At 50.9% G+C, this 13,993-nt stretch overlaps 1 protein-coding gene across 4 annotated transcripts in view; it reads left to right on the top strand.

The window, feature by feature from the left end:
• KDM5C (lysine demethylase 5C) overlaps window positions 1-12,236 on the top strand; it is a 30,649-nt gene extending 18,413 nt beyond the window's left edge. For 2 of the 4 annotated variants that reach the window (XM_037153703.2, XM_037153702.2), the window contains exons 13-26: window positions 1,590-1,709; window positions 1,820-2,014; window positions 5,315-5,496; window positions 5,586-5,710; window positions 5,839-5,986; window positions 6,608-6,713; window positions 7,394-7,752; window positions 8,342-8,480; window positions 8,963-9,142; window positions 9,308-9,445; window positions 9,616-10,218; window positions 10,496-10,565; window positions 10,706-10,905; window positions 11,011-12,236. In XM_037153703.2, coding sequence (XP_037009598.2) covers window positions 1,590-1,709; window positions 1,820-2,014; window positions 5,315-5,496; window positions 5,586-5,710; window positions 5,839-5,986; window positions 6,608-6,713; window positions 7,394-7,752; window positions 8,342-8,480; window positions 8,963-9,142; window positions 9,308-9,445; window positions 9,616-10,218; window positions 10,496-10,565; window positions 10,706-10,905; window positions 11,011-11,376 — 2,931 coding nt within the window. In that variant the 3' untranslated portion in view covers window positions 11,377-12,236. Of the gene's footprint in view, window positions 1-1,589; window positions 1,710-1,819; window positions 2,015-5,314; window positions 5,497-5,585; window positions 5,711-5,838; window positions 5,987-6,607; window positions 6,714-7,393; window positions 7,753-8,341; window positions 8,481-8,962; window positions 9,143-9,307; window positions 9,446-9,615; window positions 10,219-10,495; window positions 10,575-10,705; window positions 10,906-11,010 lie in introns of all 4 variants that reach the window. The other 2 variants (XM_037153701.2, XM_037153700.2) reach the window with 1 other exon arrangement.
• Window positions 12,237-13,993: the final 1,757 nt, after the last annotated feature.

Here is a 13,993-nt window from a genome sequence, read left to right as displayed (position 1 = left end):
GACTTTGGGGAATCTGGCCCACAAGGAAAAACCTACAGGTTCCCACACTACATGGCTCAGCCAGATCACCCTACAGTGAAGCTCACAGTTGACAGACTTCACCTATATATTCAGAGTTTCTATTCCTCTTTTTTGTTTCTTGCTTTTAAATATAAGTAGCCACAAATTAACATAACCAAGAAAACTAGAAAATAGAACCAAACAGGGAAAGAAGCAACTTTGAGAAACAGCATAGGCAGGGAGAAGTAAACTTTAAAAAGTAAAGGAAAAGAAACCTCATTAAGATGAGCATATGTTGTAAACATGAAATAAGAACAAATACTATTTACAAAGACCATACAGAGAAAAAAGAGCTCTTGGAAATTAAAATTATGCTAACAAAACTAAAGTTTTTTAGAAAGGTTAAAAGATAAATAATTAAGGAACTCTCCCAGAAAAAAATAGAATAAAAAGATAAAGATGGGAAAATGCAGAAAAGGAATTTGTTTAAGAGGTTTAGTATTCAAATAATGGGAGTTCTGAAAAGAAAATAGATAAAAACTGAAAGGATCAAATTATTAATGAAATTATTCAAGAAAATTTCCCTGAATCGATAGACTGTGTTTCTAGAAGCAAAGGGCCTACCCAGTACATGAATGAACATAGACTCACACCAAGGTATATTCAGTGGATTTTTCATATCAAAACATTGGGACCAGCAAACTCTACAAGCTTCCTGAGAGAGAAGACAGGTTTAATTCAGAGCATTAGAAATCAGAATGGCTTCAGACTTTTCCAGAGCAACACTGGAATCTAAAAGATTAGAGCCATGCTTTCAAAATTATTTTCAACTTAAAATTCTAAATGCAATCAAAGGGGAAAAAAAGCTTTGTGCTCAAGCACAGCAAATGAATAAACCAAGGGAGGAAAACATGGGGTCTGGAACACAGGAGATGCTTCGAGGGAGAGTGATGGTCCCCGGAGGACAGCTGGGCCAGACCAGGACAGATCGTAAGACTATGACAGTCTGTTACAGAAAGGTGAAAACTGACAGTAGAGTTGGACACTTGTCCAAAAGGTGGGGATTACATTACTAACACATGCATAGAAAAGCAAATTGAGAGGTAGGCTGTTACTACGGAGACGTATGTTATTTATTCGGTGTTAAGGTAAATGCCAAAATAATGGGAAGAGGTGAAAGTGTTTGGCTCCAGGAGTGGCAGGTGCTGCTGACTTTGTAACAAACCTTGTAGAACCCTTTGGCTCTCCAAATTTACATACAACTGATAAAAAAAATAGTTATTAATGAAAAAAACCTTGGCTAGATTAATGAAAGGTGATACTCTAAATCTTTATAAAAATTACTAGTGAAGTTAAAATAGTTTGGTATGTGTGTTTTTTACTTTTGACTCATTTTCCTGTCGCCTGTCAACACAGAACTTTGACAGCAGAAACCAATGGTCCTTCCTTTCAGAGTTTGAGGGTCTGGGAATCTTGTCAGACTGCGTTCCCTGAGGCTTTTCTTTGTCTCCTTAAGAACCCTGCACTTAGGTCAGGTTTCTGCAGACTGGAAACCCTCTGTCTCAGTGACTTTGGCCTTCCTTCCTCAGGTGGTCCGCACAAACCAGTGCGCGGGAGAATTTGTCATCACCTTCCCTCGTGCTTACCACAGTGGCTTCAACCAAGGCTACAATTTTGCCGAGGCTGTTAACTTTTGCACTGCTGATTGGGTGAGTGTGGAGTGCGGTGGGCTGGAAGGGAAAGAGCAGGAGGACTAGAGGGAAGCTGAGGCACCGTGGCCTTCAGACTTGGCCATAGTCAACTTTGAACCTGTCCACAGTTGCCAGCTGGGCGCCAGTGCATAGAGCACTACCGCCGTCTCCGTAGATACTGCGTCTTCTCCCACGAGGAGCTTATATGCAAGATGGCTGCTTGCCCAGAGAAGCTGGACCTGAACCTGGCGGCAGCTGTGCATAAGGAGATGTTCATCATGGTGCAGGAGGAGCGGCGTCTAAGAAAGGCTCTGCTGGAGAAGGTGAGTGGTGGGGAAGGTGCCCTGGGTCAGGCACCCTAGCATGGCAGAGGTAGGGGGGGAGGAAGGGGCAGTCTCAAGAAGCAGATACAGCGTCTATTCTTGGGAAATAACAAAAACAACTAGATGCATTTGAATGGGGAACCACATTCCATTCTGCTGCACCACTTACCAACACCCACAAGCAAGTTAATTTACTTCACTGAATGTCAGTATCCCTGTCTGAAAAATTGGGATTATAATAGTGCTTATGTTTTGAATAGTTGAGTAGATTTAGATGTTTATTAAGTAGTTGAGCTATAGCAGGTGCTAGTATACTTGCTGTTATTATTTAAATAACCCAACAAAGCCGACTGACTTGTGGATTAGCTGGACAACCTTTTCAAGTTAGTTAACCTCTCATGGTCTCATTTTCCCACTCTGTGAAATGGAAATAAATACTTAACTTGCAAGGCGGTAAAGCTTAAATAAGGTGATTTATGTCAAAGCATGTTATTGCACTAGCAGCGTAGCAGCTGCTATTATTGGGAATATTAGTACAGGAAGAAAATGAAGTGTGGAACATTTCCTTGGAAATGCCATTTTATTACATTCAGATGATGTAGTAGCTCACACTAAGGGACTATTACCAAGTAGAAGGCAGTCCTCCTTGAATAGATTTCTCATAAGCAGGTGTCAGTTGTGTGTGTAGATGAATGTAGTTCTGCTGCCTTCTTAAAGCCCCATGCTTGCCCAGTTAGGGAATTATGTAACTTAGAGCCCTCCATAGGATTACAAAGGAATGCTAGTCCCAAGGGATCCCTTGCTGCCCATTTAGGGAAATGCTTTCTCATTTTAAAGCTCAGTTACAACTCTCCTATGAGCATGAGCTGTAACGAGGATTGCAGTAAGAATAAGTGTCGGAAGTCTGGGGCCTGTCAGTCTGTGGCATTCGTTGGTGAGCCCCTGGGCATTTCCAGGCATCATTTTCTCTCTCTGTTCAGTACTGTTACTAAATGATGCCCCTGGGGCCATGCCAGCCTATAGAAAGAAGCCAAAGCAAGGTGGGAAGACTAGCCACTCTCATCCTGTCATTCAGGTTTCTTTACACTTGGCCCTTACCTTAGAGAATGGTTCTGGATCCCCAATCTTGAAATTCTGTAAAAGACTGTGTGTGTGTGTGTGTGTACATGTGTGCACTTTTCTGGGGAGAGGGCTCATAGTTGGCATCCGATTCTCATGGGAGTCCACGGTCCGAAAATACTTAGGGGGCATCATCCTTAGAGCATTCTCTGCCTTCAGTCAAAATCGATGGCAGTCAGACTCTCACATTGGGCTAAGTTAGGAACTCTCTCTCTGAGACTTAGCGTCCTCAGTGAAATGAGATAGGCCTGTTAAATGGGGATTTGTGTCTGAAAATCACAGCTAATAACAGTAAATACTTGGTGAGTGCTTTTTTTCCCCTGTAGTCACTATATATTAGAGTCCCAAAACTTACTTATCTTATAAACTTTGACCAACATATCTCCCCGTTTCCTGTGCCTCCAAGGCCCCTGGCAATCACCAGTCTACTTTCTGTTTCTTTGAGTTCAGCTTCTTTAAATTCTTCAAATAAGTGATATCCTACTAGTATTTCTCTGTCTACTTTCATTTAGTCTAATGTTCTCAATATCTGTGTTGTCACAAATGGTAGGATTTTCTTCTTTCGCATAGCCGAATAATATTCTATTGTGTATGTATCATCTTTTTTCTTTTTTTAAAATTTATTTTAATTTATTTAATATTTTATTTTTTAACTTTCAGAGAGAGGGCAAGGGAAGGAGAAAGAGAGGGAGAGAACCATCTATCTTCTGCCTCTCATGTGCTCCCTACTGGGGACCTGGCCCACAACCCAGGCATGTGCCCCACCCGACAGGGAATTGAACCAGCAACCTTTAGGTTTGCAGGCCGGCACTCAGTCCACCCAGCCACACCAACCAGGGCTCTTTTTATTTTTTTTTAATTTATTTTAAAAAATAGTTGACATAACACGATTATGTTAGTTTCAGGGGTCTAACATAGTAGTAGACATTTATACCTACATGTTAGGAAGTGATCACCTCCGGCAGTCTAGTGCCCGTCTGTCACCATACACAGTCATGGTGTTATTGACTGTCCAGGGCGGCCAAAAGTAGGTTTACAGTTGTGAGTATGTGAAACACAGACTTAATTCTTATATTATTATTTATTAATTATTGCATTATTTACTTGTGTTACAACTGTAAACCTACTTTGGCCCACCCCGGCTTTCCCTGTGCTGGACAGTGCATCCCTGTGATTTACTCTGTACTTGGCAGTTCGCGCCCGTCCCCCACACTCGCTCCCATCTGGCAACCATCATTTTGTTCTCTGTATCTATGAGTTTGTTTCTGTTTTGTTTTGTTGGTTTGGTTTGTTTTTTAGACTCCACATATAAGTGAAATCATATGGTATTAGTTTTTCTCTAACTCATAACAACCCAATGAGGATGATACCATTGTCTCCATTTTACAAGATGGGGAAACTGAAACCTAGAAAGGTTTAAATAATTTATTCAAGATCACACAGCTAATAAACGGCCAAGTGGGATTTGTAACGGCACTGGACTCATACCGTATGCAGAGGTTAGGTGTTAAGTCAAAATAGAAGATAAAAACTGTTAAGAATCAAAATGTCCCTTTAAGACCCCTAAAATTGCCCATAGTGGTGGCATTGTATTATCTTTCGATTGCTCCCGCAAAGCCAGTTGGTCCTTCATTTTTTAAATGGATTGCTTTTTCTTTGTTTGAGCAACAGATGAAGTCATTGTTTAGGTTTAGAAGCCATGTTTAAGTGGACATGGGCACATAGTTTTATTTCTGTAACTTGTATATGTGCATGTGGTATGTCCTGCCTGCCAAGCAGCCAGCACAGTGCCTAGAACACAGTAGCTGTAAGTGACCAGAAGGTAGCACTGTTCCCAGCACATGGCCTGCCTCTTAGCTGCTCTCACACCTTGCCACCTCTCTGGTGCCTTGGTCCACCACTTTCCTTACCTTCTCCTAGCCAAAAGGCCCTTTCAGCTGACCTGAATGTTACCTAATTTTTCTTCTGCTCTGCCCACACTGATTTTCCCCTGGGTCCTCTGATTCCCCCAGCTGTGGCAGTCTGGACTTCCTAGTGTCAGTGTGCTCCTGGAAGCTTGGTCTCCCCCCCCAGCTCTCAGGACAGATTTGTTTCTAACGTGGGGCTCAGTAGCGGCTGAGATGTGGGTTTCTGCGACCCTGTTCTGGTTCTGTATAACGTGCGTGGGTCGAACGCCCCCAGGGCATCACAGAAGCTGAGCGAGAAGCTTTTGAGCTGCTCCCGGATGATGAGCGCCAGTGCATCAAGTGTAAGACCACATGCTTCCTATCAGCCCTGGCCTGCTACGACTGCCCAGACGGCCTTGTCTGCCTTTCTCACATCAATGACCTCTGCAAGTGCTCCAGTAGCCGGCAGTACCTGCGGTGAGCAGGGGGCCTACCTGGAGGAAGTGGGCTGAGGAGGGAGATGCAGAGCTGGGCCAGAGGTGCTCTTCTCTGCCCTCTTCCTCCAGGTATCGGTACACCTTGGATGAGCTCCCTGCCATGCTACATAAGCTGAAGGTTCGGGCTGAGTCCTTTGACACCTGGGCCAACAAAGTGCGAGTGGCCCTGGAGGTGGAGGATGGGCGGAAGCGCAGTGAGTGATGGGGGGGACAGAGGGATTCCACAGGCAAGTTCTACTCCCTTTTCTTCTGTGCCCCCCACCCTCTTCCTCTGCATTTACTCAATGCTGCCTACTCCTTGCTGCTCTCGTTCTCTCTCCAGGCCTGGAAGAGCTGAGAGCACTCGAGTCTGAAGCCCGTGAGCGGAGGTTTCCTAACAGTGAGCTGCTGCAGCGACTGAAGAATTGCCTGAGTGAGGCAGAAGCTTGTGTGTCCCGGGCTCTGGGACTGGTCAGCGGCCAGGAGGCAGGGTATGGCAGCACGAAGTGTTGGGCACAGGTAGCCTGTTGAGACAGCACCTAGGAAAAGTACTACAAGGGTGGACTCTGAGTGCCATTGGGCAGACAGCATCAGTAGGAAGCTGACCGGTACGGAAACGTGAGGTGGCCTCGGAGGTGTTGGGGAGGGCAGAGAAACCAGGCAACTGGAATGGAGCAGAGTGTTTCAGTCCTAAGAAAGCTAGAAATGTTTCTTTTTATCAGTACCTGGAGCAGGTTTCGGACAGGCTGAGGGATTTGTGGGCAGGGAGGAGTTGTGGAAGGTTTAGGGGCAAGAAGAGGACAGAGAAGCACACACCTGACCCCAGAGTTCACAGCAGAGGATGGATTAAAAAATACAGCTTCTCTTACCATCAGTTAATTTGTAAGCGCCCCCTTTCCGAAATATATCCTATATTCTCTGCTAATTCTTTCCCCTCGTCATATGACTGCACTTGCATCTTAGAACCTCCTTCTCCCTGGGCAGCCGTAGGGGAGCTGTCCGGCATGAGAGATCAAGGAGGAAAGGTGTGAGCAGAGTGGGTCTCAGCACGGACGTGGAAGAAGGAGGGGGACTGGGTTCCAACACAAAATTCCACCTGTGAAACTTCATAGTCCCCACAGGGTAGCTGGTCTGCAGATGACCCTGGCTGAGCTCCGGGCCTTTCTGGAGCAGATGAACAACCTGCCTTGCGCCATGCACCAGATCGGGGATGTTAAGGTAAGTGGAGGTGGACTCGGAGTGCTGCCAAGTGACCAGGAGGGTGGAAGGACCCGAGCAGCAGGCCACCTTTGGCTCCCGTAAAAAGTGTCAACTATTTAAGCAAGGCAGGTTGTGCATAGAAGGAAATAATGGGAGGTAGGAGGCAAAGGGTTTTGTGACTGCCTCCCAGAAATGGGGTTTGAGGGACGGGCGGCCAGGGCATGAGTACAGGATGCAGAGTCAAGGAAAGGGTTCCTGGAGGCGGGGAGAGAGGGAAAGGGAGAAGTAATGACGGTGTGTGTGGTCCTGGGAAGCCGAGTCAAATTCGAGAAGGTAGAGAAATGGGACGGAGAAGGCCGTGGACACTGGTGGGAGTGAGGGGTTTGTGAGCAGGGAGGGTGTCCTGGTCCTGTCCGTCGGAGTTCTCTGGGGACACACGGCACAGACCACTGACCAGCCCCTATTAAGAATCTGAGGGGCGGAGGCCAGGAATCTGCATTTTAACAGATTCCCCAGGGTACTCTGTAGTCAGTGAGTGTTAGGAACCACTGTTGGGGCATGGCAAAAGAGGAGAGCCCAGCCTATGTTAGGGTCTCCCCCCAAATACTGAAGGTTAAGAAGGTAGGTGGGGTCAGGGGATCTGGTGGTGGGAGAGTGGGCGCAGCTGAAGACTTTGTTCTGCATCTGTGTCCTGGTAGGGTATTCTGGAACAGGTGGAGGCCTACCAGGCTGAGGCCCGTGAGGCCTTGGCCGCACTACCCTCCAGTCCAGGGCTACTGCAGTCCCTGTTGGAGAGGGGGCGGCAGCTGGGGGTGGAGGTGCCCGAGGCCCAGCAGCTCCAGCGGCAGGTGGAACAGGCGCGATGGCTGGATGAGGTGAAACGCACGTTGGCCCCCTCAGCCCGAAGGGGCACCCTGGCTGTCATGCGGGGACTGTTGGTCGCGGGTGCCAGTGTAGCCCCTAGCCCTGCTGTGGATAAGGCCCGGGCTGAGCTGCAGGAGCTGCTGACCATCGCCGAACGCTGGGAGGAAAAGGCCCACCTCTGCCTGGAGGCCAGGTAAATCCAGCCTCTCCCCCCCCAACCCCCCCCAGCCCTACTTCAACCTTCAGTCTTTCCTGGAGGAGCTGAAGATGATCCCCATGGGTGGCCGTGGGCACCGAGATTCTCCTTCCCCTTTTTGTTCCCTAGCTCATCTTTTTTTTTTTTTTTAAACTCTACACATACATGGAGTCAGAGATGGACAGATACGGAAGTGTATGGGAGACTAGCTCTGCAGGCTGACGTGTTCCCACACTCGAGCACAACCACCAAGAGGCAGGTGGACAGATGTCGGTAGACAGACATTCCGCACAGGCAGCCTGACAAACTGCAGCACAGGATGACTGCTTCAGCTTCTGTGCGTAGGCACTGCCAGCAGGCTGGCAGACTGGTGGACAAGCAGAGGCCCAGGGGCTCTGGCAGAAGTTGGGTGCGTGTGGTCTGGAGTGAGCAGTGACTGACTGGCAGCCACCCGTAGGCAGGATACGCACAAGTAGGCCCACGTGGCGGCCCCAGGGGCTCATGCCCAGGCATCTGGCGGTCAGGCTGGGTTTCTGCTCAGGCAGACTGCCCCAGACTGAGGCCTTTTTTTCCCCCCTACCTTTAGGCAGAAGCATCCACCAGCCACCCTCGAGGCCATAATCCGTGAGGCAGAAAACATCCCTGTTCACCTGCCCAACATCCAGGCTCTCAAGGAGGCTCTCGCTAAGGCTCGGGCCTGGATTGCTGATGTGGATGAGATCCAGGTGAGGACCCTGTTGTTCCCTCCACCCCGGACCTTCCGTCCAACCAGGAGAGATGGCATACATCGGGTTGGGTTGGATTGGCTAGGATTGGCTAGAGAAAGGAACAGGGCGTGGCACATTGTGAAGGGGCAAAATGTGCTTAGTGAGCAGCATCAGGAGAGGTTGGGAGGCTGGCCCGAGGGAAGAGAGGATGCTTGTGAGGGCGAGAATGGCGGGGGCAGGGAGTAGAAGAGGCAGACCCCAACGAAATGACTTGTCTGGTGGTCCTAGAGACTGACAGGATACTTGGGGGCTGAGCCAGTGGATGTAGGAGTTGTGGGGTAGAGCCCAGTGGTGCGCCTGTTGTAGGACGATCCCTCTTTTGTTTTGTTTTCCTCAACACTGCAAGTCCATTTGATCTTCCCGGCTCAAGGCCGGGCACGGAGCAACATTAGTAGGTGTTGGCGTGTTGAATTGAGCTTTCTATATTGCCCCTGTCCCAGAATGGTGACCACTACCCCTGCTTGGATGACTTGGAGGGCCTGGTGGCCGTGGGCCGAGACCTACCCGTGGGGTTGGAGGAGCTGAGACAGCTAGAGCTGCAGGTACTGACAGCGCACTCCTGGAGGGAGAAGGCGTCTAAGACCTTCCTCAAGAAGAATTCATGCTACACGCTGCTGGAGGTGAGGCCCGGACCTGAGCCACAGCTTCCCCAGCCTCCGGTCTGGCTGTTGTGAGACAGCTCGTATAAGAACACCAGGGGGTTGGGGGTGTTGGGGAGGGGAGGAGAGAAGGGTGAGCCGCAGGGGAAGCCCATCATCCCTCCTCTGTCTGCCCACCTGCCTCAGGTGCTCTGCCCATGTGCAGACGCCGGCTCAGACAGCACTAAACGCAGCCGGTGGATGGAGAAGGAGCTGGGGTTGTACAAGTCCGACACGGAGCTGCTGGGGCTGTCCGCGCAGGACCTCAGGGACCCAGGCTCTGTGGTAAGGAGCTTGGGCCGAATGGGAGAATAGCCTGCAGATAAGAGTGTCGGGCTGGGTGATCATGGGCAGACTGCCGCTCCCTGGGCCTCAGCTCTCCCAAGAGCGGGGTATTCACAGCATTAGATAAGGGAGGGGTGGGCTTCTGATCTTCCCTCACCCTGGGCATGCAGATTGTGGCCTTCAAGGAGGGGGAGCAGAAGGAGAAGGAGGGAATCCTGCAGCTGCGACGCACCAACTCCGCCAAGCCCAGTCCACTAGCATCATCGACCGTGGCCTCCTCTGCAACCTCCATCTGTGTGTGTGGGCAGGTGCCGGCTGGGATGGGAGCTCTGCAGTGTGACTTGTGTCAGGACTGGTTCCATGGGCGGTGTGTGTCAGTACCCCGCCTCCTCAGCTCCCCGAGGGCCAGTCCCACCTCATCCCCACTGCTGGCCTGGTGGGAGTGGGACACCAAATTCTTATGTCCGCTGTGCATGCGCTCACGGCGTCCACGCCTGGAGACCATCCTGGCACTGCTGGTGGCCCTGCAGAGACTGCCCGTACGGCTGCCCGAGGGCGAGGCCTTGCAGTGCCTCACAGAGAGGGCCATCAGCTGGCAAGGTCGTGCCAGGCAGGCGCTGGCCTCTGAGGACGTGACTGCCCTATTGGGACGGCTGGCCGAACTTCGTCAGCGGCTGCAGGCCGAACCCAGACCCGAGGAGCCCCGTACCTACCCTTCAGCCCCTGCCTCTGACCCTCTGAGAGAAGGCGGCGGCGGCAAGGATATGCCGAAGGTGAGCCACCCGGCCCAGCTCTTGTCCTCAAATTCTTGTCACAGCCCTCACCCCCACTTAGGCTCCAGCCTCATCCCTGATCTCTGGCCTTCTGTCCCCTTTGGCGCGCATCCTACCTGCCCCCTTCTGTATTCTGTCCAGATTCCTAGGCTGTTCCTTGCTGGCTGCCTGTGTCTGCCCTTCTCCTCCAGGAGGTGGGAAGTCCCAAGTCTTGGGTGGGGGGAGAACAGGGCCTGGTTCTTCGGTTACCACTCCCCGTTCTTGCTCTCTTCGGCAGGTCCAGGGGCTGTTGGAGAACGGAGACAGTGTGACCAGTCCTGAGAAGGTAGCCCCGGGGGAAGGCTCAGGTAAGAGAGGTAGGTCTAGGCGTGGGTGGGCTGTTCACTGGGTATCACCAGACTTGGCCCAGATGGTCCTTGGCTCTGTTGAGGCAGTAGGGAGGCAGCCACGGGCAGCCTCTAACCTCGCCCATCTCCACAACCCCCAGACCTGGAGCTGCTGTCCTCGCTGTTGCCACAGTTGACTGGCCCTGTGTTGGAGCTACCTGAGGCCACCCGGGCCCCGCTGGAGGAGCTCATGTTGGAGGGGGACCTACTTGAGGTGACCCTGGATGAGAACCACAGCATCTGGCAGCTGCTCCAGGCTGGGCAGCCTCCAGACCTGGAGCGGATCCGCACACTTCTAGAGGTGAGGAAGGGATTGTGGGCACAGCCAGGAGGTCGGGCCAAGCAGGCAGGGAGCCCAGGCCTGACCGCCGGCCCCATGCCTCTTTCTGCCTCTCTGTGATCACAGCTGGAGAAGTCGGAGCGCCATGGGAGCCGGGCCCGGGGCCGGGCGTTGGAGAGGCGGCGGCGGCGGAAGGTGGATCGGGGTGGGGAGGGTGATGACCCAGCCCGAGAGGAGCTAGAGCCAAAGAGGGTCCGCAGCTCAGGGCCAGAGGCCGAGGAGGCCCAGGAGGAAGAAGAGCTGGAGGAGGAGACTGGGGCTGAGGGTCCTCCCCAACCCCTGCCTGCCACTGGCAGCCCCAGCTCCCAGGAGAACGAGAATGGCTTGGAGCCGGCCCTAGGGGCCAGTTCAGGGCCCTCCGCCCCTTTCTCCACTCTGACTCCCCGGCTGCATGTGCCCTGCCCACAGCAGCCGCCTCACCAACAGTTGTGACAGTGGCTGAGCCTGGCACAGACCCCAACAGAGAACCCCCCTTGGCCTCAAGGATCCTCTTTCTGACCATCAAGCCTGCTTCTTGGGAGGTGGGCAAGTAGGGGGGATGGCCACCCCCCCACCCCAGCCCACCCCTAAGTCCCTTGACTTTTATATTCTGACTCCAAGGTATTGTTCAGACCTCAGCTCCTGGGGGCCGGCCCCTGGAGTCCCCCTCCCTGGTAGCCTCTAACCAGCATTCCTAGACACCTGAGGCAGATAGACAGACGGGCAGGGGGGTGAGGGGGGCAGGGTGTGGCTGGGGCTGGGGCTGGGCCAGCACCATTCCAGAGACAAGGCCAGTGCATATGCAAGCCGGGGGAAGCTCCTCTCCCTTGCCCCAGTTCCAGCCCCGGCCAGGCCAGGCCAGGCTACACTAACATCACCTCTCCCCCTCACTCTCCTCTCTCACTCCTTGCCCTTCCTCCCTCTCCCCTTCCCCTCCCTCTCTCTTCTCCCTTCTCCCTTCTCCTTTCTCCTGACTGGTCCACCCAGGAGGAGGAAACTTCACATAGCTGTGCTCACAGTTTCTTTTAAAAATGATTCGGTCGGGGAGCTGACCAGGGCTCCCTGTAATCTGAAGAAAGCTTTTGGTGCTTGTCCTCACAACCACCTGGACCTTCCCTCCCTGTTCTGCCCTGTCTCCTTTCCTCCTCCTGGGTTCATGTTGTAATAAAACAAGATTGTTGGTGTGTAATTAATTTGTTCAAAAGAAAACAGAAGCAAAACAAGAAACTTGGTTCCAACTGAAGCCTATTTTAATTTTATTTTATTATTTTCCTCTTGTTAGAAATAAAACCCTTAGCAACATTTTTTGGAAACATGTTTCTGAAGTGTGTTTCTCTTTGAAGGGGGAAAACAGTGGGTGCCTCCAGCCCCCGCCAGTGGAGCAGCTGCAGGCTGGTGGGAGCACGGCCCTTGAACTCTGGGACCTGGAATGGGGTTCGGCCAGGTTCTTACGGGGAGGCAGCACATCCCCAAATCTCCCCCACCCCGCAAGCCAGTTTCCCCATCTCCCAGCACATGGCCCTACACCTCTCTCTCACCTCCTGCAGCAGCTGTTGTCTGTGCTCCTCAAGCACCCAGAGCGATTCTTGGCTTTATCGAGGTGTAATTCACATACTGTAAAACTTGCCCATTTTAAATGTACAATTCAGTAAATCAGGGATGTTTCGAGTACAGATCTGGTCATGTCAGTGTTGCTTAAAACTGTTCACGATACTCCACTGCCCTAAGGACCAGGGTTACATACACAATATACCTCTCATCCTTTCCTTTCCAGAAAGCTTTCTGTCCAACCCATATCCCAATCGGGGACCCTTCTCTGATTGTTACCCACCCTCAAGGGTTCTTTCTGACCCTGTGAATGAGGACTAAAGCTCAAATGTGTGGTCATTTGCAACTAAAGTTCACTTTTTAAAAACAGCTTTATTGCAATGTAGTTTCCATACCATGTAAATCACCCACTTAAGTATACAGTTCAATAGCTTTTCGTGTATTCTACTTGTGAGACCATGACTGCAAGATTTTACAATTTTTTTCTTCATTCTGAAAAGAAACCCCACACCCCTTAGGCTCCACTCCCCTCCCTTCTTCTCTATTTCTAGGTCGCTATGAATCTATGTGGATTTGCCTATTGAACATTTTATATAAAGGGAATCATAATGTCTTTCAACTGTTCTTTCACTTAGCATAATAGTTTCAAGATGAATTCATTTTTTAAAAAAATATTTGAGAGGAAGAAATACATCAATGTGTGGTTGCCTCTCATGTGCTCCCAACTAGGAAACTGGCCTGTAACCCAGTCATGTGTCCTGACTGGGAATCAAACCATTGACTCTGGTTTGCAGGCCTACGCTCAATCCACTGAGCCACACCATTCGGAGCCAAAGTCACCTTTTAATGTGGACGTTAATGTCTTCACACTGGGCAGGGTTTTGTTTCTCCTGGGCCCCAAAGTGAAGGTGCTGGAGTAGATGAGAGATCATCGCAGGGGTGTGTTTACATATTTTTGTGGGGGCTTGCATGCATGTTTTTCTGGCAAGAACATTAGCCAGCTTGTATCAGGCTCAAAGGGATCCTTATCCCTCCGAAGGTAAACAAGAACCACTCTTGGTGTGTGGGAGGAACTCTGTCCAGCAGAATCCTCCCGTCTGCCACAGATGGTAAATAAATCATCCTGGACACAAGAGAAAAGTCCTGAATTTTCTGTTCAGTCTGCCCATGCAGACAGTGTAGAGGAACCAAGAGCACTGAAGCTGCTTCAAAGGGGTAGTCTGCCAGGTTCCCATCATGCCTGGTTCCTTAAGGGCTGTTCCTCCTTGGGGGCTGGGCACTGTCCCAAGGGCTCAAGTGTTAAAGGCCAGGCCCTGATGCCTGCCTAGCCCAGGAGCCTGGTACACTGCTATGCCCTTCTCATCTGAGCGCTCAGTGGGCTCATTTTACTCCCCTGTGAAAGTCTGTTCTGGCATGGCCACAAAGTCCAGAATCTCAGGTGTGAACGAGGCTCCTTGGATGTATTTCTTAAGAATAGCTCCTTAAGGACTATTTTTCTCCACCTGTAGTTCTATGAAACAGA

Source organism: Artibeus jamaicensis, unplaced genomic scaffold (genome assembly GCF_021234435.1).
Source record: "Artibeus jamaicensis isolate MK-2021 breed Jamaican fruit bat unplaced genomic scaffold, CSHL_Jam_final contig_1410, whole genome shotgun sequence".
NCBI classification, from domain to species: domain Eukaryota; kingdom Metazoa; phylum Chordata; class Mammalia; order Chiroptera; family Phyllostomidae; genus Artibeus; species Artibeus jamaicensis.
This window is presented reverse-complemented; position numbering and strand designations above follow the sequence as displayed.